At 36.3% G+C, this 27,231-nt stretch overlaps 1 protein-coding gene across 3 annotated transcripts in view; it reads left to right on the top strand.

Moving 5' to 3' along the window:
* The window catches only part of WDR35 (WD repeat domain 35), a 61,050-nt gene that overhangs the window by 6,581 nt on the left and 27,238 nt on the right, over nt 1-27,231 (top strand). For 2 of the 3 annotated variants that reach the window (XM_024747820.1, XM_024747819.1), the window contains exons 3-12: nt 1,679-1,750; nt 2,792-2,884; nt 4,438-4,566; nt 7,845-7,978; nt 8,860-9,025; nt 9,146-9,291; nt 12,477-12,602; nt 15,405-15,590; nt 18,606-18,666; nt 24,764-24,908. In XM_024747820.1, coding sequence (XP_024603588.1) covers nt 1,679-1,750; nt 2,792-2,884; nt 4,438-4,566; nt 7,845-7,978; nt 8,860-9,025; nt 9,146-9,291; nt 12,477-12,602; nt 15,405-15,590; nt 18,606-18,666; nt 24,764-24,908 — 1,258 coding nt within the window. The remainder of the gene's footprint in view (nt 1-1,678; nt 1,751-2,791; nt 2,885-4,437; nt 4,567-7,844; nt 7,979-8,859; nt 9,026-9,145; nt 9,292-12,476; nt 12,603-15,404; nt 15,591-18,605; nt 18,667-24,763; nt 24,909-27,231) is intronic. The other variant, XM_024747821.1, reaches the window with a different exon arrangement.

Below are 27,231 nucleotides of genomic sequence, written 5' to 3'. Positions count from 1 at the left end.
TTGTTAATGTTACCAAGACAGTAACTGGATAATTAGAACTAATGGTTTTAGAGGAACTCAGGTATTTTTTTTTCCCTGAGATTGTTTTCAGAATAAAGAATATTTTTCATAATTTTTTAAGATACATGTTATCTGAAAGGAGAATTTTCTTCAGCATCAACTTTTATAATTCCCACTCTCACAAATTCTTAAGATTTTCATAAATTTGTATTTTTAAATGAATGTTTTAAATGTTATATTTTACATGTAACAATCAGATTTTCTAAGTGAAGATTCATTTACTGAGATGACATTTTGTATTATTGTATTCTTCTCTATAGTATGATTAGTAATCAAGGAGAATAAGTCACTTCAAATAAAAAACAGTCTTTAAAGGCTTACATTGCACTTTGGATAAAATCTAAAATTTTTATCACTTCCTGCAAAGACTTTATAATTTTTTCTGTGCCTATCACTTCTGCCTTATCTTATGCCATTCTCCACTAATTCAACCACATAGGCTTTCTTTCAGTTTGCCAAAGGCTCTATACTTCTACCCAGGGGCCTTTGCACTTGCTGTTTCCTAGCCTGGAATACTTTCCCCACTACCTGGCTTGGCTTTTCCCAGTTTCTCCTTCAGTCTCAGTTTAGATATCGTTTCTTCAGAAATCCTTCCCTGGTTCTCCCTTCAGTCTAAATTAATCCCCTTCTGTTACTGTCTCCTATTATGCCTTTACTTCCCCAGTTTATAATTTTATATATATGCATGTATATTTTTGTGGGTGTGTGTGTATTTAATATCTGTCCCCTTAGTAGACTAAAAGCTCTCTGAGGGCAGAGAGCTTTTGTTCATCATTTATTTTCAGAGTCTTCCACAGTGCATAGAAGAGTGTAGACATTCAATAAATATTTGTTGAATGAATGAATGAATATAAGATTCTGCAAAATCTAGTAAAAACTAGTTTCCAGGCTCCGGACGCACAGGCTCAGTGGCCATGGCTCACGGGCCCAGCCACTCCGCGACACGAGGGATCTTCCCGGACCGGTGCACGAACCCCTATCCCCTGTATCGGCAGTTGGACTCTCAACCACTGCGCCACCAGGGAAGCCCCAAAGTCTTTGCTTTTTGATCCCTCTTATGCTTTAGAATTCTCAATCTATATGTCATAAATACTTCTATTTGTTATCTTTTGGCAAGGAATAAGTAGCAATAATATTTACTAATATATTCAGTATACTGAATAAACAGTGTTCTTTTATACATTTTGCTTTATTTTGCCAGAATAACATCTTTGCAAGGGGGTAGGTGTTATTGTCCATGTTAAGAAAAACAGATCAGGATAAAGCATGCTTTAAAAAAATCTTTCTAGGGGCTTCTCTGGTGGTGCAGTGGTTGAGAGTCCGCCTGCCGATGCCGGGCACACGGGTTCGTGCCCCGGTCCGGGAAGATCCCACATACCGCGGAGCGGTTGGGCCCGTGAGCCCTGGCTGAGCCTGCGCATCCGGAGCCTGTGCTCCACAACGAGAGAGGCCACAGCAGTGAGAGGCCCGCGTACCGGAAAAAAAAAAAAAACAAAAAACTTTCTAATATTGTCCAGGAATAGGAACTCCTTTCAAAAAAAGCAAGAAATATCAAAATCTTATAATCTGTCACTTTTATATATTTTCCATAGTATTTTTGTTTTTGTTTTTGTTCTAGATGATGCAAAATTGAGGGGTCTTGCAGCCCCTAGTAACCTTTCTATGAATCAGACTCTTGAAGGTCATAGTGGTGAGTCATGTACATTTTTAAATCATATTTGAATAGTATTATCTTTAGGTATTTAGAAGCCATCTACTTAATGCAAAAATGTCATCATTTTAAATGATGGTAATATTTAAAGTAATCATTTTTATTTAGCCATAATTAACACAGCCTAGAATCATTCAACAACTTTCACATGATTAAGTAACGTCTTCAATAGTTATGAAAAAAAGTAGCTGTAATTTTAAATATTAAAAATACTGTTATCTGTCTATGGATAGGATATAATCCTTTTTTAGAGTCTGTTTTATAGTCCCAGATAAAAGTAGACTAAAGAGACCTGACAACTGAATGTACTAGATGATCCTAGACTGGATCTTGAAATGAGAAAAACAAGTATCTATAAAGGACATTATTTGGACAATTGATAAAACTTAAATGTGGACTGTGGGTTGGAGATAATATTGTATCAGTGTTAAAATTTCTAATTTGTAAAATAGTTTTGAAAGAGAATGTCCTTGTTCTTAGGAAATATACAATAAAGTATTTAAGGATTAAAAAAACGAAAATAAAACCATTTGTACCTATAACCCAGAGGTTTAAGAGCTGCTCAAGAGTGTGTTACTACTAGAATGGAAAACAAGGTGTGGTGCAGGGGGAGAGATTAGGGGACATATTAATGACAAACAAATACCGCCTCCCCCAAAAAACAAGTACTTAGTATGATGTCCTTTGGGCATAATAATCTTGGGGAGTCAGGCAAATTGGGTAAATCTTACTTAGGTTTGTTTCGGTCATCAGCTCTTGCAGCTGATGCTAATTGGTACCGTAGCTGGCACGAAATAGGAATAAACATGAAAATTACTATTATACACTATTGTAGAAATGAGTGATAATAGTAACTGCATCCTATGAACATTTCGGAGTAATATTAAAGACTCTTAATTGCTGTTTTTTGCCCAGGAGCAGTATTGATTTTAACATGCTCTTAGTGTTTATTATAAAAATATAAATTTGAAATTAATTGTAGCTCTTTTTTAGTTTCTAAACTGTCTTATAATTTTTTAGGTTCTGTTCAAGTTGTAACATGGAATGAACAATATCAGAAGTTGACTACCAGTGATCAAAATGGTCTTATCATTGTTTGGATGTTATATAAAGGTATCTTAGAAGAGCTGATTTAATCTTTCCCAAATTGGAGTCTGGATTACAGTATTTGAATGGGGAAATAACATCTTTGAAATAGACCCTTTTTAACTGGCAGTAGGAGTTCACAGGGGTGATATTTCTGGGTTTATGGCTTCCTACTTCTCCCTTTAACCTTACTTCTTTTGAACTGTGACCTTGCGTTAAGAAAGTGAATTATGTGACTGTTGGTTATCTTCAAACTGAACTTAGGCTCCTGGCAGAATCGTTTCTCCTTGACATAGCTCTTTTTTTCAGGTTTCCAGTAAGATTAGTTTCTCTGTGGTCAGTGGCTGGAGTTAGTTCAGCAGATAAAAACACATTTATGAAGATGTCAAAGGCAATAATTAATTTCCTTTAATGAGTCAGTTAACTTCCTTTTCCTTCTTGGATATAGATTTTATCTCAGCTCTGACTACTGGCTCACAATTTGTGTCTTTTGCCCACAAGAGAGAATAAGAGAGGGATTAATTTAGGTGCATCACCATTACCAGAAAAATAACTCATAAAACATGTTCTCTTGGGGCCTGTAGCCATCATCTTTAAAAGAACAGTGTACCTTAGTTTATGCGTTTTGTTTTAAAAACATTTACGGTGTATACCTTTTAAAAATTCTTAATTAAAACATGCTGTAGTACACAAACTCATTTATTTATTTTTAAAGTTTATGTCTGTGTATATGTGTGTAGTGAGTAGAATGTGAAAATATAGGAGATTAAACTTTGTCTTTTGCCAAAGTAGGTCTTCTCTGAGCCTCAGTCTTGATGGATAATACCCTGCTCTGACTAGTTATTCCATGTTACATGATTACTTGCTTGGCTTCAGGCCAGAATTCCCTGTACCAGAATGTAGTAAAGCCTTTTAAAAAACAAAAAGAGAACAGAATAGCCCTGTGATTTGCCTCACATTTGGTTACACCTTGAGACAAGTCACATCTCACTCCAACCCCATGTACAAGAACGTTTTTGTCACTCAGCATTAGTGATGTGATATCACTAATGTGATATGAACTGTTGAAAATTTTTTTCAAGCAGTCTTAGAGCTTTTACATAATATGCTTATATTTAATATGCCTATAATTAATCATTGGAGAGTTTGTGCATACTTATGAAGTAATTGTGGTTATTTTCTTCTTTCCTTGGTTATTATCTGAGGTGTACTCAAGTGGGAAAAGTCAGACTTTGAGAAAAATCAATTGTTTCAGCCTTCAGAAGCAAATGAAGTTTTGTTTTTTAATTGACAGAAAAAATGGAAGAAAAAAAAGCAAGAAAGAGAGAGAGAGGAAAAAAAAGATGGGCATTTATTGTGTTTTCTGTGATAATCTTTGAAGCAATTATTAGTCAAGGCCTAAGTTATTTTTTCATCTTGTTCTGTTGGATTTGAAGATTTCATAGTTTAATGTCTCAGGTTGTAGACAGCTTTGCAGTTATTTATCCCACAGTGTATTTTATGGAATGTTTCAACTCTGAAGTACCATTTATTAGATGTGAAAGTTTTGACTTGTCATTTGTTTTTCTTTGTGAAAACAGGCTCTTGGTATGAGGAGATGATCAACAATAGAAATAAATCAGTGGTTCGAAGCATGAGCTGGAATGCTGATGGACAGAAGATCTGCATTGTATACGAGGATGGGGCTGTGATAGTTGGTTCAGTGGATGGTAATGCATTTTTGCACCCAGAGCTAAGATCAAGATTTAGCTGACATTTTTAATCTTTAGAGGTTTAAATTAATTATCATATGTTAGCATTCTGACAGAAAAATAAACATCAATGAGAAAATAGTTACTGTACAATTTGATGACATTTAAGAATTACTTATTTTTAAGTATATTCAAGTAAAAAATCTGTTAAAAATTTTTTTTCTACAGTAGGACTGGAAAAAAATGAATTAATTTCTCAGAGTTATTTTAAATATGTCTACCTAATTATATGATTTATCTTTACACTTGTTAGACTGTATTGTAAATATGTAGATTTTAGTTTCAAAAAGTATATAGAGGGCTTCCCTTGTGGCGCAGTGGTTGAGAGTCCGCCTGCCGATGCAGGGGACACGGGTTCGGGACACGGCTTCGTGTCCCGGTCTGGGAAGATCCCACATGCCACGGACCGGCTGGGCCCGTGAGCCATGGCCACTGAGCCTGCACGTCCAGAGCCTGTGCTCCGCAACGGGAGAGGCCACAACAGTGAGAGGCCCGTGTACAGCAAAAAAAAAAAAAAAAAAGTGTATAGAGATCTATCACTTTTTAAAAGTTGAGATAAAATTGACATATAACATTAGTTTCAGGTGTACAACATAATGATTCAGTATTTTTATTGTGAAATGAAATATTATTTCATTTCATATTGTGAAATGATCTAGTCTTTTTTTAATAGAACTGAGCATGTCATTGTTTGTTGTGTTTTGTAGCCTTCAAACCTATGTCTTTAAAATTCTAGTTCGTAGATAACACTGGGCCTTCTGAGAGTCTGTACCTTTGTTTTAGTGTGAAGTTCTCTCTATTAAAGAAGTAATTTATTAAAAAATTTTTTTGGGTATGAAAAAATTCTGTTTCTGAGAGTCTGCAAAGTGACAGCTGTAGTTTTAGGCACTAGATACAACAACAAAAAATATTCCAGATCTAGATCAGGAGAGATGGATAAGTAACCAAGCAATTACAATGCGTTGTGATAGGTACTAAGACAGGGAAAAGACAGCAACATGTAGAAGAATTATGTAACCTAGACATAGAGGGACCAGGGAAGGCATCCTAAAGGAAATGATATCTGTGCTGAGGCATTAGCCACAAAGAAGGTTGGCGTGTCGAATGTCCTAGGCCTAAGAGATAGCATTTGACGAGGTCCAGAGGAGTTGAACTTAGCCATGTTTTGGGATATTGAAACAATTTTGAGAATCAGTATGGTATAATGCTAAAGGAAGAAGAGCTGTATGTGATGAAATTAGAAAGATTAGCAGAAGGCAGATCATGCAGATTATAAGTTATACAAGGAGTTTGGACTTAACTCTAAGAGCATTGGGAAGCCAATGAAAGATTTTGTTTTTGTTTTGTTTTGTTTTTTGTCCAATGAAAGGTTTTAAGAGTGGGAGCAATGTGGTCAGATTTGTTCTTTAGGAACATCTCTATGTTTGCAATATGAAGAAAGGAGAAAGGGAAGAAAGATGGGGGCAGGTGTACCAGTTAGGAAATTACTATGGTAATTCAGGTGATAGATCGTAGTGGATGGTAACCTGAACCAGGGTGATGACAAAGAAGATGAAAGTAAGTAGACATATTCTAGAGATACTTAGATAGTAGAACAGATAGGACCTTGTTATTGATTGGGTTGGGGATGAGAGGATGGAAGTGTCTAGAGTGATATCCAGGTTCTTAGCTTTGCCACTGGATGGATGGTGGTACCTATCATTGAAATAAGGGATGTGGGAAAAGACTGGTTTTGAGGGGAGATTTCAGTTTTCAACATGTTGAGTTCTTCATCCCATAGGACATCCAAGTACATATGTCTAGACCACAGTTAGATATATACGCCTGCAGCTTAGAAATATCTGGATTGAAGGCATAATTTTGGGAATCACCAGCATAGGGATGGTAATTTAAACCATTGGAATAGATGAAAAACCCAGGGGCCATCTGTAGAGTGAGAACTAGCACATTTAATGGATGGATAGGAGAAGAGAATTCCATAAAGGATACTGAAAAGTAGAAGTCTTGGAGATGTCATAGAAACCAAGAAGGAAGGAAGAGGTGGTCAAAACAAAAAGACAGGGAGGGGGGTGGGAGGGAGGCTCAAGAGAAAGGGGATATATGTACACATATAGCTGATTTACTTTGTTCTACAGCAGAAACTAACACAACATTGTAAAGCAATTAGACTCCAATAAAAAAAGTAAAAACATGAAATAGAATAATTTAAGTACTTAAAAAAAAAGGAAAGAAAAAAGCATCCGTTGGATTTATCAAGAGGCCATCAGTGATCTCCATGAGGGCAGTTTCACTTTCCCCACAGTGGAGTTATGGGGCAGAAGCCAGACTGTGTTGGGTTGAGGGTTGAGTGCGAGGTGAGGGAGCAAAGATTACAGTGTGGATAACTCTTTCAAGAAGTTTGGCTGGGAAAGGAATGGTAGAAATAGGGCGGTAGTTAGAAGGGAACTTAAGGTTGAAGGAAGAGGTTTTTGTTTGTTTGTTTTTATCTGAGGTGGTAGTTTTGAAGAGGAATAGATCTGAGTATGTTTAAATGATTATAAGAAAGGGCCTGGAGAGGAGTTTAAAGAGAAAGAGAAGGGGAATTCCCTGGCGGTCCAGTGGTTAGGACCGGGTGCTTTCACTGCCAGGCCTGGATTCAATCCCTGGTCGGGGAACTAAAATCCCACAAGCCGCGCTGAGGGGCCAAAAAAAACCAAAACCAAAACCAAAAAAATACAGAGAGAGAGAGAAAATGTGAATAATCAGTAGAGGGAGATCTTTACAAAGCTCTGAAGGGATTAGATCAGAGAATAGGTAGAGGGATTAGCTTTAGATTGGTGTCTGGTTGGGGACATACCTCTTCCTTTGTATTAGGGGGCAAAGCAGAAAGGATAAGTGTGGGATCAGTTATGTTCTGAATGTTAGAAAGTGGGAATGGGGGATTTCTTTTCTGAAAGCTTTAATTTTCTTTCCAAAGTAAAAGATGAATTCATCTGCTATTTGGGAGTGAGGTCCTGAGTGAGAATTTAGAAGAGAAGGGAGAAAGTTGGAAACAGCTGCTATTTCAAATGCTTAGTGTGTGTTTGGCACATAGTAGGTGCTCAGTAAATGTTTAATGACTGAATAAATTGAACAAATGCATGAATACTGTGAAGAATGTGAGAGCTCTTTAGGGAAACAGAGATTTCTAGAACAGTTGTTAGAGAATCATGACCCTGAACTTTTAAGGAAATAATTATGTTTTATGTTTGTTTTAGGGAATCGCATTTGGGGAAAAGACCTGAAGGGTATACAGTTATGTCATGTAGCATGGTCCGCAGATAGTAAAATCTTACTTTTTGGAATGGCAAATGGAGAAATACACATTTATGATAATCAAGGGAATTTTATAGTAAGTACATATATTCCTTACTTTTATTTACACAACTTTGTATGATTATTTTACATATCATTCATATATGTATACACATTCATTTATTATGATAGTTTGCGTAATCAAGAAAGTCTTCAATTCAGGGTTTTTTTTCCAGTTGTCTAAAAATTCATTTTATTAAAAAAAACCTTCTGGGTTGCTTCAAGGTAAATTAATGCTCTTAGTTCTGATTTCCTGGTAGCTGGGAAGGACAAGGCTTTTCAATACAAGGCTTCAGTGTATTGAAGCTGAGGGATGATGGGTAGGATGATGTGCAGTTTGATCTTTGTGTGTTCAAATACCTGAAGCCAAAGGTGACATGAGATACCAAAGATATTTTTGTAGCAAGGTACTAGATTATAAAAAGGATGGAAGATTTAAACAGTAAGGGACAAAAATCACGTCCTGGAAAGAAGGCAAAATAGAATAGGCTTAGGTAGCAGAATCTCAAGAAAAACTCTAGCTTTGTGAGATCTAGCTATGATAGATCTCTGATCTTACTTATGGGCCAGTTTTATTTTTAGTGAGGGTTAAGACGTCACATGAACCCACTCGTTGGTGGAAGTGATAGTAACCAACTTTTACATGACACTTTGCTATTTTCAGAGTAATTTTGTATACCTTTGATCATTTGAGTCTCATAAAAACTCTATGAGCTTTTTTGAAATCCTCATTTTACAAATGGGGAAAACTGAAACTCAGGTGAAGTGATTTGTCCATGGTTGGGTAAAACAGTAAGTGATGGAGCTTGTATTCAAAACCAGATTTTTAAATCCCATTTTCAGTGTCTTTCCATAATACTCTATTCATACTAATCCCTGTTTTAAAATATACAATACTAACTAACTGATTTTATTTAGATGAAAATGAAACTGAATTGTTTGGTGAATGTCACTGGAGCAGTCAGTATCGCTGGAATTCACTGGTACCATGGCACAGAAGGCTATGTGGAGCCACACTGCCCCTGCCTTGCGATTTGTTTTGACAATGGCAGATGCCAAATAATGAGACATGAGAATGACCAAAGTATGTAACTTTTCTTTTTTTAATGTGGAGAATTAAAAAAATATTTTAAAATTATTCTTAAGCTTATAAAGTTCTCTAGACTAAATATTTTACCACAGTTACTTTCTTTTTGTTGACTAGATCCTGTTTTAATTGATAGTGGCATGTATGTAGTAGGTATCCAGTGGAACCACACTGGCAGCGTGTTAGCTGTGGCAGGCTCCCAGAAGGCCATCACCCAGGACAAAGATGTAAACACTGTGCAGTTTTACACTCCATTTGGTGAGGTAAATGTATTAAAGGTTTTGTCTTTCTTTCTTTCCATTTAAATATGCAGTGAATAAGGTAGGGGAAAGAAGGATGGAGGAAGGGGGTATAAACTTGTCACATTTTTTAAAATGGACATTTTAAGTGAAAATGATGAACTATCAGGTGTATGTCTTTGAATAATATCCTTATATTATAAGCCTTCATTTTATCGTGGAATTTATTTTATAATCTTTACGTTTAGAAAACCAGATGTTTCATATAAGAAATCATTAGGGAGTAGTTACTGAGAGTATTTTCTCTGTGATCTGAATATGCATCTCTTTACAGCTGATTTTTGAGTTGTTTTTAGTGTAATTTAGCTGTTTCAGATTAATCTGGGGGGGTTTTAATATGATAAATTAAATGTGCTGTCTATCCTTTTCCCAAACTTCTAGTTGTTTCAGTTTGTTGTGGAATAATAGATTATTTTAAGAAAATCTCTTTATAATTAATCTTAGGTGATGCTACATTAAAATATAAACATTTTTTCATAAATAACATGGTATCCTTCTCAATAGTATTATTAATAAATTTAATTTTTGAAGAGAATTTTCTTGAAGCAGCAGTGGAAAATATAAAATAGGAGAATTAACATGTTGTGCATTTTAGAAATTTAGAAAATGAGAACTTATTAGTAACTAAGCTTAATAATTTTTACCTATTTTATTTTCTTACTTTAGACTATATTCAGTCTCTTTTGAATATCCTGTTGTTTTTATAAATTCACCTTAGACTTCAATAATATTTATTTTTGGCTACACAAAAACCTATACCAGTTTCACTATGTTAATACTTTTGAATATATTTTAATAAATTCTGTTAGGGTAAGTCATGATGTCAGCTGATGCTGAAAGTTACCCAGCAGAATGTGCTCTGGAGAGTATGTAGTCTCTGTACTTTGTCAACTAATAATATTTCTGGTAGATGTAAAAGCTAAGAAAAAACAAAAGTATAGTTCTCAAGATTCCTAAATAATTAAAAACCTGAATTCTAGTTATCTCAATGTTTATAGCTTTCTTTTAAATTCGTGTTCTTTAGTCGTTATTTTTGTTTGTTGCCATTGGCTTATTTATCATTATATTATCTTATCAGCTTATTTTTGTTAGTTCAGTCTTCTCCAAGTATAAAAACATGCATTCAAAGGCCTGTTTGCTTTATCTTGCAAATCAACTGTTATGTGTTAAATTGAAAACTGTAAGTGGTTTTGGTATAGTTGTAATTAAAGGTATCTAGCATAGGTCCTCGAGGTATTTAGTCATAGTATTTTTTGAATGAGTGAATATATGGGGTATTTATTTTTGGATCTATGTTATTAGAAAGAACTTGGGAAGAAATTAACTAAAGATTGAAACTTAAGGAAAACCTCAGGGAAGAATTTACTTTTGGTTCTGAGGGCTGGGGTCTTCTAGTTTTCTCAGTGTGGGCTTAGCCATGGGAGGGGATGACAGAGCATGGGGTTTGTAGTCTGGTTGACCTGGCTTTGGCTTTGAATTCCGTTTCTACAGTGTGGTTTCACTTAGAGAAGTTATTTAACTTCTGAGACTCGGTTAACGTATTTCCTGAAATAAAGGTAACATCTCATGGCACTGTTGTAAAAATCAAAGGAGTTAACTCTGGGGACATGTCTACAGTGTTCTTTCCCCGCTGCTGCCACCGCCTGGCGTGTTTCTCAGAGTTAGAAGATGGCCTCGTTCTCCTCCTAGTATGGATTGTCAGTACCAAGAGTGATGTTGTGAGACCCTGCTTTTTCCTTCTGGTTTCGTACAGGCAGCAGGACAGATAGAGTGGACCCTCCTAGGTTACAACTTTTTTTTTCCGCATTGGTTTCCCTGGCAAAGTGGAGTTTAATATATTAAATTTGATTTTAGAGCATATCTGCTTAAGAACGAGGGATACTAGTATAATTTATTAAAATTCTTGGGATTATACTGTTTTGTCAAATAAACATAGATTAAAAATGTTTTCTTTCTTTGTCCACATTAAAAAAGTCTTTGTATTCATTTATTCATTTGCTAATTTAGCCATTAAATATACTGTTAGTATATGAAGAAATTCACTTGAAGGCATGATACATTTATTTACTTGATATTCTTTTGAGTACTTGTTTACCAAGGAATCTATTAAGGGATAGGGTAATAAATGTGAATATGATAAAGTTAGTGCTCTCAAGTAGCTCATTGTCTAAATTCTCTGGAACCGTAGAGGAAGGGAAGAAGGCAGGAAGTAATATTTAAGTTGTTTCTTGACGGATGAATAGGAGTACTCCTGCAGGACAAGGAGTAGTAGGATGAGGGAGTCTTGGGGAAAAGGAAAGAAGGATTTCAGGCAGAAGAGATATTATATGGGCCAAAGGAATGGAGTCACAGTAATTCCCTCATGAGGAGAACACAGTAATTACAGCTAACTCGTAAGGTGTTAAACCACAGAGTTTTGGGCAAGTGGGGAAAGTCACTGTATACTATTCTAGAGAATGTACTGGTGGGGAGCTATTGATTTTTAAAAATTATTAAACATTTTTTAAAAGCAGAGTAGGACATGATTAGATATGTCTTCTAGAATGATAATCATGGCAGTAGAGTGGAGATTGAATTGGAAGGGCAGGAATGAGAAAAGAGACAAAAGGTAAAAATTGCAGTTAGGAGGCTGTCACCATAGTTCAGTCAAGAAAGAAGGCAGTTGTAGTGGAGGATAGAAAGGAGTGAAAGCAAAACGCTTGGCATCTGGTTGGCTGTTGGGGGTGGGATGGGACATGAACGAGAGGAAAGACTTCAAGGATTGAGTTTATTACTCCAATATTTCATTGATTCTAAGAAGCACAATTCTTTACAACTCTAAATTGGGATGCATCTTAAAATCAAAGTTGTCCTATTTTTAGCTAGCAGTGTGTTTTTCTTTCCTAAGTTGTACATAAAAATAAAGATGTGTGTTTAAATCTCTGGCATCTTAGATTTGATGAAATTTGATACTGAATTCTTTGGCTATAGTTTGTGAATTTCTCCTCTCATATGTTTGCTTTACATTATAAAAATTGAAGGGAAATGATTTGAAGTTCGTAGCAACCTTTCATAAAATAATTTTTGTACCACTTTTGATCTCTGTGAAGTGATTGGTGGTATTTTATTTAATTGTGATACTTTAGGTTAAATATAATTACTTTTTTCAGCATCTGGGTACTTTGAAGGTTCCTGGAAAGCAGATGTCTGCACTATCTTGGGAGGGAGGTGGACTGAAAGTTGCACTAGCTGTTGATTCTTTTATATATTTTGCAAATATTCGACCTGATTATAAGGTGAGTATTAAGAGCAAATGTAAAAAAGAATGTTTTTTATGATATAATTTTGTTATAGCTGAAAGTATAATGTGTGTTTCTTGCATATATTCATAGCCACATTGTTTTATAAACCAGTTGAAAGGAGGCTTTTTTCAGTGTGAAGGCCTTAGAACTGGTAAATGTTCCTGGAATACTATATTTAATTAGTAAAATTACTCCAACAGTGTCAGGGTCTCATCAGGAAACAGATGGCACAAAGGAGTAATTGAAGAGAGATTGATGAAGGGTTTATTACAGAGGGATGAGCAGAGTTAAGGGGACCAGAACGGGATGACAAAGCAAGCACCCAGAGACTAGCAACAGTGGGCAAGAGAAGGAAGTATTGTTCCTGGAACCCACCAGCTCTGTGGCTACGCAAGAGGATCTACTCCATAGGGGCACAGCCACTGCTAGCTGGCCGGGCAGAGATAGCCTTGGGGAGTAAATAATTCAGCCCATCTCACCACCTGCTGGTGCCTTCTGTTGGCCAAGCCCAACTGGAAAGCAGAAGGCAAGGTAGTCCTGGTAATGGATTTCATAGAAGTCAGCCTCCAGGGCACGGAGCAGGGCAGAGAATGGCGGAGAATGGATCAGAAGGGGAAAATGAGGCTAAGCAGCATAATGACTAATCAATATTTTACCTTAAATTTAACATTTGATCCATAACAAGCTGTGAAGTATGAGACTGAGCTGGTAAACTACTAAGGATACTCGTTGTGAGAAGGCTTATATATCTAATTTTTAAAGGTCAAGCACCTTGGAGAAATGACTGATTCTAGGACTAGGGCAGGGAAAATGCAAGATAAGCCTGGAGCATCTTATAGTGCCAGAAAGTAAGGAAGTGCTCAAAAAACAAAAGGATGGGGTACGCCAAAGGGACAAGGGAGCCAGCCTGAAAGAGCTCACAGTGGCCAAGGCTGGAGCCATCGGAGCAACAAAATAAATGATGTAACATTGGATTGTAACCCCAATTATACAACAAATGTCCATGAGTACAAACTGATATCAATAAATTATTTAAATAAACAAATGGGGGAGAAGAAACAAATCTTCCTTACAGAAGTATTCTAATTTACTAGACACCACCCTGCCAGCAGGTGGAGCAAAGTCCCCTACCTCGTTCCCCCAACTTGAGTGTGGGCTGCCTTTAGTGCCTTACTTCCAAAGAGTGGAGTATGGAAAAAAAGGGGGAAAAAAGAAAGTGACTTTACAGTGGAGAAACCTGGAGAACACCACCTTGTCCAGGCGATCGAGGTTAGCACCATCAGTGACGTCACATGGCTATCACTACCCCCTGATGTGATGTGATGAGAAGAGGTCTTCACCTGTGGGGTGATCTTCCTAACAACTGGTAACCCCAGTCTAAGCCTGAGAAAAACATCAGACTAACATGAATTGAGGCACATTCTACATACTACCTGACCAGGACCTCAACACTGTCAATATCGTCAAAAACCTGGAGAGGCTGAGAAACCATCATAGCCCAGAGGAGCCTAAGGAGACATGACGACTGAAAGTAATAATGTGTTCCAAAGGGGATTCTGGGTTAGAAAAAGGACATTAGGGAAAAGCGAATGAAGCCCAGATTGAGTTTGGAGTTCTGTTAATAGTAATGTATCAGTGTTGGTTTCTTAGTTGTGACAAATGTACTGTGGTAATGTAAGATGTTAACAACATGGGAGAATGAGTAAAGGGTTAGGGTACACTGTATTAGTTTTGCAACTTTTGTATAAATCTAAAATTATTTTAGAGTTAAAAAGTTTATTTTAGAAAGTAATCACCATATTACTTTGAATAGTAAACACTGGAGACTTCCCTGGTGGTCCAGGGGTTGGGACTCTGCTTCCACTGGGGCAGGGCGTGGGTTCGATCCCTGGTCGGGGAACTGGGATCTCACATGCCCCACAGCACGGCCCCTCCCCCCCGCAAGAAAGAAGAGTAAACACAGTGTTAATAATGTAGACACTGAATATTGATTTATTCAAAATTACGTATAAATTTGTTGGGAGAGGGAAAGCTCTAAGTTCTGTAATCAATCCACATGTGATATGGAAATCAATACCAAAACAGTTACAGCTAAAATAGTTGTAAATGGCTACCCCAAGGAGGAAGTTAGGCAGGGGGCTCCTGCATTTTGTTTTTGTGTTAAATAAGCCATGTAGAATTATTTGACTATAAACTATGTGCATATGTTACTCTGACAAAAACAAATATTAAAAAATGTGGATGGGAGAAAAAAGGCAAAGCCGCTATTTCTGAATTTTGGCTTCAGGACTCAGGATTGAACTTTGGCAGGGATCTCTCTTGCTGTTGTCCCCCAAGCAACTGTTATTGACTATTGAAAAGTCTGAAATTTTCACCACTGAAGCTTAAATCTTACAAACTAAAATAAGGAAAGTTAAACCAAATTTATTTTTGTGGTACCTTTTTTTAACTGTCTTTATTACTTTTAGATTTGTTATTTTAGTGAGAAAAGAGATTAAGCTGAATATTCAGTCCTTCTCTCTTCCATTTCTAAAGAATTTGTTTTGTCAGCACCGATAAACCACGTATCTGCAGTATTTCTAGAGGAAAAATATAAAAATATAATAATATGACTTTCCCAATGTTAATTGCTTGCTTTTTATTTCTCTTTCTTTCTCTCTCTCTCCTCCTTCCTTCCTTCCTTCCTAACTTACTTCCTCCCTCCCTCCCTTCCTTCCTTCCTTGCTTCCTTCCTTCCTCTCTCTCTCTTCCCTCCCTCCTTCTGTTCCCTCCCTTTCCTTCTTCCTTTCTTCCTAGTGGGGTTATTGCTCAAACACTGTAGTTTATGCTTATACCAGACCTGATCGTCCAGAGTACTGTGTTATATTTTGGGATACAAAAAACAACGAGAAATATGTTAAGTATGTGAAGAGTCTCATTTCTATTACTACTTGTGGAGATTTCTGCATTTTGGCTACAAAAGCTGATGAAAATCATCCTCAGGTAGGTGTTCCTTGATATCTTAAAACTTAGATGGGTTAACTACTTGGTGGAGTTGGGCTATAGTTCTCTGTCTTCTCAAGCATGGCCTCTGTACTGACAGGTACAGCAAAGTATTGGGTCTATTGGCCATGTCTATCTAGACCTCTGTTTGGAAAGTTATATGACTCTATTGGTTCTGTGTCCCCTGATTTTTTTCTCCAATTAGTTAATCCATTGGCAGTTTATATTGACCTGTACTGAAGCTTTTTGTCTCTGAAATATATTTAAAACACCACAATTCTTTTCCAATTTAAAATTCCATAAGTAGAAATGAATAACCAGATGTCTAGTACAAATGCTCAAGAAATTATGTAACAATGGCCATTTATAACAATTTGGGTAGTTTTGACATTCAGAAATGTACTTTTATGTGGACTTATATTGCTTTAAAAGACAGTGTCTCATAACATACAATAAATAAATAATGCCCTTTAAAAAAGTCTGCTAACAATTTAAATATTTGCGGAAGTATGCAAATTTTTCAAGAAAGGACTACCAATGTCTTTGGCTGTGTTATAAATTATTTCATCCCATTAAAAAGTATAGAATTTTTAGTTTAAGGTGGCCATTGAACAGCCACATTTGGCTCTGTTCTCTCCTGAAACTGACTGAAACAACAGGAAAGGTATTTTTTAAAAAGCTATAAGCCCATAGGAATCAGAAAGGGAGAGGAAAAAGCAACATAATTTTGGAGTTTAGAGAGTAGGGAGATTAGTGGTAATTACCTTAGCAGACCCAAGAAAATGGAACCCTCAGCCATCAGTGGAGAAAGGAAAGAAGCAACGAGTTTACATCACAGAATCCCACAAACACAGGACTTGGTGGTGGTACCTGGTAGGAGAAAGAATTGAACAGAAAAGCGATTTGGAAGTACCAGAGATTATGCAGGCAGGAGAATACTTTGGGAAAAAGAAAAAGGGTCATATAAAGGAGCAGATTTCTAGATCCCCTCCCACTACTGAGCCTGTGGGCAGCTGCCCTTCTAACCACGAGGGAGACTGGTTTACCCTCCAGAGAGGATACGGAGTCCCTGCACTGAAGGGCACCAAGCACAGGGAAGGGTGGTGGAACTCTTGCTGAAAACAGGGCAGTTAGATTAATGTTACCGCAGTCTTCATTTCCCACTTGGTTCCGGAACAGATTTCATGGGATCAGGTATCATAATGGCATTTGACTTGTCAACCTCAGTACTTTGGAGAATTGCTTTCAAAATTCTGAGGGAAAATCATTTCCCACCTTGAATTCCATACCTTAAGCAAACTACTCATTAAATATGAGGGTAGAATAAAGACATTTTTAGATGTACGAGATCACCAAAAATTTACCTTCCGAGCTTTCTTAACTTAGGAGGTTACTTTGGGATATGGTTTACCAAAACGAAGAATAAACTAAGAAAGAGGAAGAAACCAGGTAACCTGACAACAGTGGCGTGGACTGGTACCAGCTGGCAGTTGTGCACACGCCTAGGGAGTGAGTCATCAAATGAGAGCAGCCCAGGTGGCTCCAAAAGAAATTCAAGATGAAATTAGTAGAATAGTTAATGTGGTTGACCGCCTGAGGGGACACATAGATAACCGGGAGACAGCTGGGGACTTGAGTTAGTAATAAACACAGAGAAAACTAAGCAAAGAGAAAAAAATAAAGGCAATTATCCACACCAGGGAAAGCTTTAAAACATGCTTGAAAGGAAAACAAATCATGTTATACTTGCCTCAGCTTCACTGAATAGCATTTAGAGTCAAAATGATGTATTCACTAGATTTTTTAAAAAAATAAAATTGTTTAAAAATTGAACTATAATAACATTTTAAAACTTAAATTCCGATTTAACAAGACTGTAGTGGAAAGATGGAGTGATGGGAGTGTGCTCCTGTGTAATGCGGGGCTGGGAAGGAGGGGTGAAAGTAATGCTTACATGATGTCCTGAACTGAAACAAAACAGAACAAGAAGTAGCATTGTAAACATGTTACTTACATTTGTGGAGGTGAATAGCAAAAGAATGCATTACAGGAGCTGAAAGTAATTACTCTAGGGAGCAAGAAATGGGAAGTTGGGGGACTTCTGTTTTTAGTAAGATGTCTCATTTGATTCTTTAAGCTATGAGCATGTGAATAATAAGTATGGAAAACATTTATATTTTGTGGCAGTAAATAAGCTTGTTTTAAGTAGTGGAAGAGTAAATTATGATATTTTACTGTATTTTTTTATCATTTAGTTTACGTTTATGAAATTAAACAAGTTTTACTTGAGATACTGAGAAAAGAAGTCTGTGTAAATAGTACGTTGAGCATTGGTTTATTTGAAATTATTATTCTAATCAAGAAAACATCTATGTAAAATATTATTCTTAGTACTAGATATAGAGAAGGTGACTAACAGCAAAAAAATTGAAATTACCATTAGAATAATCTGATGTAAAGTGTGCATTATGTTCGATTATTTTTCCTAATATTAATCATTGATAATTGTGTATGTGTTAACCACTGGGCATTTTAAGTTATTTTCATTGGGTTGGGGTATGTTTTTTTCTGAATTAACTGAATTTTTCTGAATTTCTCATGTCATTTATATATTGCTTCAAAGGAGGAGAACGAGATGGAAACATTTGGTGCAACGGTAACAAATTGTTGGCTCTTACATAGCTGGTTATAGGACAAAAATGAGTTTTGAGGTTATAGCTGACCAGGAATTTTAGAAGTATAAAAATGAAAAGTAGCCAGTGTACTTGTGTTTCTTAAATGGTCTCTTAAAAACCAGTGTTCCACTATATTGAGAAATCAGCCTTAGTTTAATTTTAGTGCATATTTCTTTACTTTTGTCCTGTAGATTATCTTTGCTGTTCTTTGTATTTAATTTTATCAATTCTTTCCATGTTAGTGATACTTGAAAAAGAGATAAGCATGGTATGTTAAGCATTATTTCTTTTACAATACATAAGCAGGAGTTTTGATACTTTCTGTTTTATTTGTTCGCAGTTTGTGCTAGTTCTTTGTAATTCTATTGGCACACCTCTGGATCCCAAATACATTGATCTTGGTAAGGAAATGTTAATATTTACTCCCTCTTTAATCAAGTCTTATTTGTAAACTAATTTTAAAATGTAACAATGGTATTACTATTAATTAGAACGGTATTCTCTAAAACAAGGATGAACATACTTCCTGGTTTGCCAGGTTCAGGTTCAGTACCAGTCTATGCCTGTTGTCATGGTAAAATTATTAGTAATGCCCCATTTCACTCTCAGAAGGATCCTGCTTAATACAATAACTTTTAAGTTCACTCTATCTAAAATTCACAAGAATCTCACGACTGCTATACTGCCATCAATTGCTTTAAATGGGAAATATAATTGTATGAGAATTGGTATCCAGTGTAATGATTAGTATGTAATACACTGAGGATTATAGAAAGAATTCTGCCATGAAACCACTTTTATTATTAATAAACTGCCAAGTACCTCTCTTCCATAAAAAACACTTTAGCTGCTTGTTAAAGTGAGTTTGCATTGTCCAGATTTTTCTGATGAAATTAGTTTATTAATAGGGACAACTTAAAAAAATTCCTGACTTTTTTGTTTTCAGAAGACATTTGTTTCTTTAGATTTACCCTTCCCTCTATCCAATGGCTATGAAAGTAACCATAAAAAATTCCAAATCTTATTCTTAGTATTTTGTCAAAAGTTGTTACCAAATATTTTGTTGCCAATTTCACTATAACTTCCAAAAAAATGATTTTCTTTTAAAGTGTATATTAGTTTATTGGATATGGTGTTAGAAAAAATAGTAGGTTTCAAAAATTGAAGACCCATTGAATTATCTTCTGAATCTGAGGACTAGGCTTTTTTGTTTTTAGATTTCACATTCAGCCTTAACAATTAAATGTTAAAGTGTGCCTTCTAAGTATTTTGCTAAGGTATTTGGGTGATACAAGCAAATGTGAAGAATACTTACTGGCCTCAAAGATTTTAAACTCTATGTTTAGGGTCTTGGTAACTTTTAAACATTGAAACTTTTCAACTTCTTGTCTTATGTTCAGTGTTAGGTATGCTTATGTGTTTCTCTCTATATATTTATATATGTACATAAATGTTAGTGTTCTTTGTTAATGTTAATATTCCTTAGCTTAAAATTATTATACTTATCACATGAATATCTTCTATTTATTAGAAATATAATAGTCTTAAATCTAAGGGATGAATTCTGTCAGTCTTCAGATTATATGCTTTTTCTTTTAGTATCAAAAGTTTTAACATAATATCATAATGATGATAGGGTTAGCCTCAAAGTATTTTAATCACGTGCAGTCTATGTTTTAATAAAGCCAGATGTGAATCCTTTACCTTCATAAAATGGCAAATGCTTGAGGGCATGATTATTTGTATTTTTGAGTCTTGAAACTTTTTTGCGGTCTCACTGGCTGAGATTTTAACAAACAGTTCTTTCACTGGTCTGCAGTAAACTCAGCCAAAAATTCAACATTTTTGCTTCACACATATCCTGTGAAATTCCTTTTTTAAGTTTCTATGCCAAATTTTCATGAGGACTAGAGGCTAAAGCAAAAAAAGTATATAACTGATATTGTTCTAGGAAATGTGATTTGTCATCTGCTCTTCCTGAAAATCTCTAGAGAAACTTTTAAAAAGAACATTATGTATTATTACAGAAGTTTAGTTTGTGAGGCTCTGTTGTACTGTACATGTAAGAGTTAGGTACCATTTTTGGGGCCTCTTCCTTCGAGCCCTCAGTATACCTTTGGTGTGCTTCTATCCAAAGTACTTACTCTGCCCTGTGATTATTGATTTTCTTATCTACCTTCCCTCCAAGATTTTGAGCTTCTTAAAGATCTAACCATGTTTATTCATTTCTGTATCCCCACTGCCTAATGCTGTGCTTGCCCCATAACAAATGTTTATTGAATGTATGAAAATATTTAAAATAAAATCTATTTATTTAGCAAACCATCAATGAGTATATACTGTTTCAGGTACTGTACTGGGTACTGGGAGGGATAAGAAATTAACTCTGACTTTTCCTGTAGAATGTCTAAACAGATAATTAAAATATAGGTAGTCTATTGAACAAGGACATTTGCTCCCCTGCTGTGTGCTAGGTTTTGGTGCTAGGTGCTAGATAAGTAGATACCGGTGCATAAGGATGTCAGGGACATTTTTTCTACTTAGAGAAGGTTTCATTTGAGCTGAGTTCTGAAGGATAAGTATTTCTTCAGGTAACACTTTAAGGAGAGGAAACAGCATTTGCAGAGGAATGAAGGCGTGAAAAGTGCCTGAAAAGTACCAGGTGCCTGTGCTGCAGCCATTTTGTGGGGAGCACGTAGGAGCTTTCTAATGGTGGCCAGTAGCATTTGCACTAAGTCTTCTATATAGGCCAGAGAGAGGTGATGTGATGAAAACAGTTCAGTGCAATTTCAGTTTAGCAGCTCTTTAAAGGGCTGAGAAGTAGGTAGAAACGTGGGGGAACATTACAGATGTAGACATTTATTTCAGGCCTCAGCATTAAAATATTACAAGCAGGTTTTACTTATATGTGAATTCCTAGATTGTCCTAAATTATTTTACATCCTTGCTTAGCTAGTAACTATTACCTATTAGTGTTACAAATTTCAATTAATGGAAGCATAATTACTTTCTTTACAATTTTTTCCCAATGATCTTTCTAGATATTTCAAATTTTTTCTTTCTGGATACTGAATAGTTGAGAAGGACATGGACTGCTTTTTTCCTGGTTATATTTTTTTCCTAAAATATTCAGTCTGTTAAAATTTGGTCTTCTAACTTTTTCCTAGAGGCTTAGTTCTAGCAAACTAAGAACTAAACCACCTGGATGGGATAGATAATAAATAATGATCTAGCATAATTTATGTCGATAGGATTATCTGCCCATATGAATTTGCCAAAATTACTGCCATGCTGATTCAAAAGAACATGTTTCAGGGCTTCCCTGGTGGCGCAGTGGTTGAGAGTCTGCCTGCCGATGCAGGGGACACGGGTTCGTGCCCCGGTCCGGGAGGATCCCACATGCCGCGGAGCAGCTGGGCCCGTGAGCCATGGCCGCTGAGCCTGCGCGTCCGGAGCCTGTGCTCCGCAATGGGGGAGGCCGCAGCGGTGTGCAGTGGGAGAGGCCACAGCAGTAAGAGGCCCGCGTACCCAAAAAAAAAAAAAAAAAAAAAAAAAAAACATGTTTCATATATATTGTATTTGTTTTTTGTATTGACTCGTGAATTTATATATCGTTTTATTATAAAAAGCAAAAAATAATAGCAACCTCACCGAACAGTTATTAACCCTTAATGAGAATCAGTCTGCCATAGTGGTTAAGAGCACAGCTTCTGGAACCTGATTGACTGTGTTTGTGTCCCAGCTTCTACCGCTTTCTAGCTGTGCAACTTCAGTGAGTTATTTAACCATTTCGTCCTTCAGTTTCTTCATCTGCTAAATGGGGGTAATAATAGTGCCTGCCTTATAGGGTAGGTGTGAGTTATGTATGTAATACATTAATTATATATTAATATAATTATATATCATAACTATATAATCATATAAAAATGCCTGACATATAATTTTTAAAATTCAATCAATATTGGCATTTAAAATTATTATTATTAAGCATTTATTCTATGCCAGGCACTGTACTATGGTTGATATTTGTTATCTCTCTTAATCCTTAAAGTAGCTCTATAAGGTTTGTAATATTATTATTATCTTCAATTTACAGTAAGCAAACAGAGGTTCAGAGAGAATAAGTAATTTATCTAAGGCCACGGAGTTAGCAAGTGCCTGTGATATAAATCCAAGAAGTCTGACTTGCTATGAAGCACTTTTTAATTTTGAATTAATTAGGCTGATAATAAACTTGTGATTATTTAGGATGTATCAAAAAAAAAAGGAAACATGAGTATAATTTATAATTGTAGCTAAACATTGGTTAGAAAAATGCTTTTATATGCTTAGGAAAAACTATTTCATTAGAAAGCAGTTAAGGTTTGTGAACTTACTTCACATCACACTAAAGGCATAATAGTTACCGGCATCAAAGTACCTGTGGTAGAATTTACTGAATATTTAGCAAATGTCTTATGATTTAGTGCAGATGGGATCAGCAAAAGCTCAGCAAAGCCTAGGCCTGGCCTGCTCATTTGTCCCACTCAGGGCTGCCCCTGAATCGGGCTCTGCCACCATTCTCAGGACTGCCTTCCAACCAGCTGTTCCCTACAGGAAGGCTTCTCACTCCCTCTAGAGTTTGGTAGTGGTACACATTTTGAATAGAGAAATCTTGACAACTCTAATTAAAAAAAAACTTTTTAATATGATTCAACTATACTAGTTATTTATTTAGCATATAAAAATTCTTGCATTTGAATCTCGACTTGTTAATCTGTTCAGTTAACACTATACCATCAATCTAGTTTCTAATTCTTTGTTTAGTTCCTAAGTCTCTTACTGCCCTAAATGTCCTTTATTTGGACTGTGGCAAGAACTCCATAAATGGTAGCTGTTATTAACACTGTGCCTTTATTCTGACTGTATTAATGATTACTTTGTACAGTAGTTTTGAATAGAGCAGTATGTTTTGTACCATTTTAATTGTGAATTTAGAAATTAGCTACTAAAATGATCTTTTATGAAAGAGTTTTTTGTTTTTCTATTTTTTTGTGAATGTGTGTGTTTAATTTTATATTGTTTATTTTGTTTGTGACCTTGGGCAAGTTATGTTACATCTTTAATCCTCTGTATCTGTAAGATGGATTTGATGAGACTACTTCATCAAAGGGTACACAGTAGGAATTTAATTAAATATTCTCTAAGAAATGGAACAGATGAAAAAAATGTTTAAGAGACTATATTCCTAAATTTGGAGAATTTCATTTTCTAAATTAATGAGGAAATATAACACATATGAGATCAGAGGGAAGGATAAAGGCCTGAACCAAGCAGTAATGGTAGTGGGGATGGGAGGAAGGAGTGGGATTTTATTTATCCATTTGGGCTGTTTCTATTTTTTTGACTCTTATGAATGCTGTTATTAATATTTGTGTATGAGTTTTTTTTGTTTTTGTTTTTTTTTTGTTTGTTTGTTTTTGCTGTACGCGGGCCTCTCACTGCCGCTGCCTCTCCGGTTGCGGAGCACAGGCTCCGGACGCGCAGGCTCAGCGGCCATGGCTCACGGGCCCAGCCGCTCTGCGGCACGTGGGATCCTCCCTGTCCGGGGCACGAACCCGTGTCCCCTGAATCGGCAGGCGGACTCCCAACCACTGCGCCACCAGGGAGACCCCTGTGTATGAGTTTTTGTGTAGACATATGTTTTCATTTCTCTTGGGTATATACCTAGGAGTGGAATTGCTAGGGCATGTGGTAATTCTATTGATATATTTAACATTTTGAAGAACTACCGAGCTGTTTTTCAAAGTGGATGCACCACTTTACATTCCTACCATTTCTCCGCATTTTTTTTGCAAATACTCATTATTGTCTGACTTCTTGATTCTAGCCATGCTAGTAGGTGTGAAATGTTATCTCATTGTGATTTTGATTTGCCTGGTGGCTAATAATGTTGAGCATCTTTTCATTTGCTTAGTAGCCATTTGTATATCTTCATTGGAAAAATGTCTGCTCAGATGCTTTGCCCAATTTTAAATTGTGCTCTTTGTCTTTTTATTATTGAGTTACAAGAGTTCTTTATACATTCTAGATGTAATTCCCTATCATGTATATGATTTTCAAATATTTTCTTCCATTTGTGGATTGTGTTTTCACTTTTTTGCTGGTGTCATTTGAAGCACAAATGTTTTTAATTTTGATGAAGTCCAGTTTATCTACTTTTTCTTTTCTTGCTTGTGGTTTTGGTGTCATATTTAAGAAATCATTGCCTAACCCAATGTCCCATAGATTTACACATAAGTTTTCTTCTAAGAGTTCTATACTTATGTCTGATTCGTTTTGAGTTGATATTCCTGTATGGTCCTACAAACTTTTGACTCTTCTGAGTTCTCAGACTGTTTTTAGGGTATATTGTCTATAAGATGCGAGGCTGGACCCAGTGAGCACAGAAGTCTTTTGCAGCACATTTTGTGGTTCTGTCTAATTGTAACCCAATTGCCTTAATGTTCTTTTTAATAGTACCATTGTTTGTTACAATGACCAAAACCCATGTGATAGCAGCTTCAAAAGAAGCATTTTATACCTGGCAGTATCGTGTGGCAAAGAAGCTCACAGCACTGGAAATTAATCAGATCACCCGGTCTCGAAAAGAAGGGAGAGAAAGGTATATCTTTTGATGAACATTTTTTAGTAGCTCAGCCATATCACATTTAAACCGGACGTAGCTATTTACAAATTGTCATGCTTGAGAACTGTAAATTGTTTTGATTACTAGAAATAATTTTCCATTAATTTGAATATCTTGCAGATTTATGTGTTTAAATTTATCAGAATAAAAGAGAGGTAGCATGGTGTAACAAAAGAAAAGCCTTTAGAGTTAAAGACTGGAAACCTATGTTTTCATAAGGGATGGCTGTTCTCACTTATCTACTCTTGCCGTATTCGAGTTATAATGCTGCGCTGACATATGATTGTCTACCCAATACTTAATTCCTATGGGTTAGAGGTAGAGGTCTTTCCAGGATGGTGGGGTGATTCTAGTATCATAATCATCACAGGAGAGGCAGGTCCTTAGACACAGATATGGAGGAGGTCTCTAGGTGGGGAGAATCGGTCACTTGCCTTCTTTCTCTTGCCCTAGATTCCAGGGGTTTTGGGGTTGGAACTATTTCTGATAACTGGGGGTAACGATGACTCTACCACGTGGAGAAATTAGGAGGCAGGCTGGAGGGATTCTTTCTAATAAGTATAGCAGTGCATTTACTGTGTTTCGTAAGTTATATTGTCTCTGTTAGTGATATTCCATGTTTGCTGCCCTTTTGTTGTTATCCTAAGGCTTTAAGCAAAGCATTTGGTTGAGTAATTTTAACCTAATGATTGTTAATGAGGGCACAGGCCTGTGTTGGTGGTGGTGGGCAGCGGGAAGTCATGTCAGAAATCTCAGGTTGCTTTTTTCAAATCATTTTCCTTCACACATACTTGAGATCTTAATGCAATCTTCCCTTCCCTTTAAGACTCACTCGTGTACTAAGGTAGGTGATATAACCCCAGTAAAAGTATTTTGGATACCTGAATTCATGTGGAAGCAGGAAAAAAAAGAAGTGGAAAAATACTATATCTTGTATTCTCTGTAGTTCTGAAAGACCCAGTGGGAAGAACCTTTGGCCTCTTTGTTACTAGCGCTAATAACAAGAGACCTGCGGTCTGTGGGGAGAAGGTGGATCTTAGGACAAGGTTGGGGCAGAATAGTCTAGCCTCTCCATGGAGTGACTGTGCTCTGTGAACCAGCTAAAGAGATTCTGGCTTCTGTTTAAATAAAGAAGGCACCATTTCCTTATATTTCTGTATACTTCCTAGTTTTAATGACTTTGGGCCAGTTCTCTCTGAACTTCAGTCTCGTCATCTGTAAAATACCGTTGGTGACGCTGATAGGAACCAGCGTCGATGGAGTACTACTTCTTGTGTGCCAGACACTGGGAAGTCTAGTCAGTACTCGTATTATTCCTGTTTCACAGAGAGGAAACTGAGACACACAGCGTAAATTATTTGCCAGAGGTTCCCAGCTGATAAAAGGAGATGGGACACAATGCCAGGTTTATCTGGCTCTGAGCCACTTTCCTCAGATTGGCCTTTCTTGTAGTACCCTACTTGTTTTAAGAAAGGGATTTGGGTCAAATGATCTCTTGAGAGACCTCCTATTCTAACCTTTGACTTATATTTTGTGATAACTAAGTAGAAATATTGACTGTATGTACTTAATAAAAATGTATTAGAAAGCAGAAACATGGTACCTCTAAATTAGTATACCTTTCTGTTTTTAATACATTTCTTTAAATTTATTTAACATTTGATCCCTTATTATATTGGTAAAAGTACAAATATGACTTCAATTTAACAATGATAAAATTTCATGATATTTTAAAGATGGAAAATGGCTTAATTTTCCTGTGATTATATCACAGCTGCAATGTCTTGAACTCCTTTTATGTGTCAGGCTCTGTGCATGTGTGCTTTACAAGCATCGTTTTATTTATGCCTCTCAAAAATCCTGCAAAGGGGGAATTGCTAGCCTTCTTTTACAGATGAAGAAATTGAGGCTCAGAGAAGTTAAATAACTTGCCCAGGGCCTCATAGCTACTCAATGATGTGTCTTCTCTGTTCACCTCCATTCATTTTAATGTTTTCTTCAGCAGACATTATAGAGCGCCTGACAATGTGTGTGTGGCAGGCACTGGAGATGTAGTCTTTGCCTCTAGGAAAATCACCGTCTAGTGGGAGAGACAAGGAAACTAGCAGCAATACTGTGGTGTGAATAAGTGTTAGAGTGAAGGTATCCGAGAGATGGTACACCAGAAGTGGTGCATCTTCATAACACAGTAGGCATAGGGGAGGGTCCTTTACTTCAGAACAAGAATTCCATTAGTTAGAGCTTCCCAAATGCACTTACGTTTTACCTTTATTAAGCATATCGTTAGAAGGGAAATCAT

This window comes from Neophocaena asiaeorientalis, unplaced genomic scaffold (assembly GCF_003031525.2).
Source record: "Neophocaena asiaeorientalis asiaeorientalis breed wild unplaced genomic scaffold, Neophocaena_asiaeorientalis_V1.1 scaffold84, whole genome shotgun sequence".
Lineage (NCBI taxonomy): Eukaryota > Metazoa > Chordata > Mammalia > Artiodactyla > Phocoenidae > Neophocaena > Neophocaena asiaeorientalis.
The sequence above is the reverse complement of the archived record's forward strand: the minus strand, read 5'-3'. Positions and strand labels throughout refer to the sequence as shown.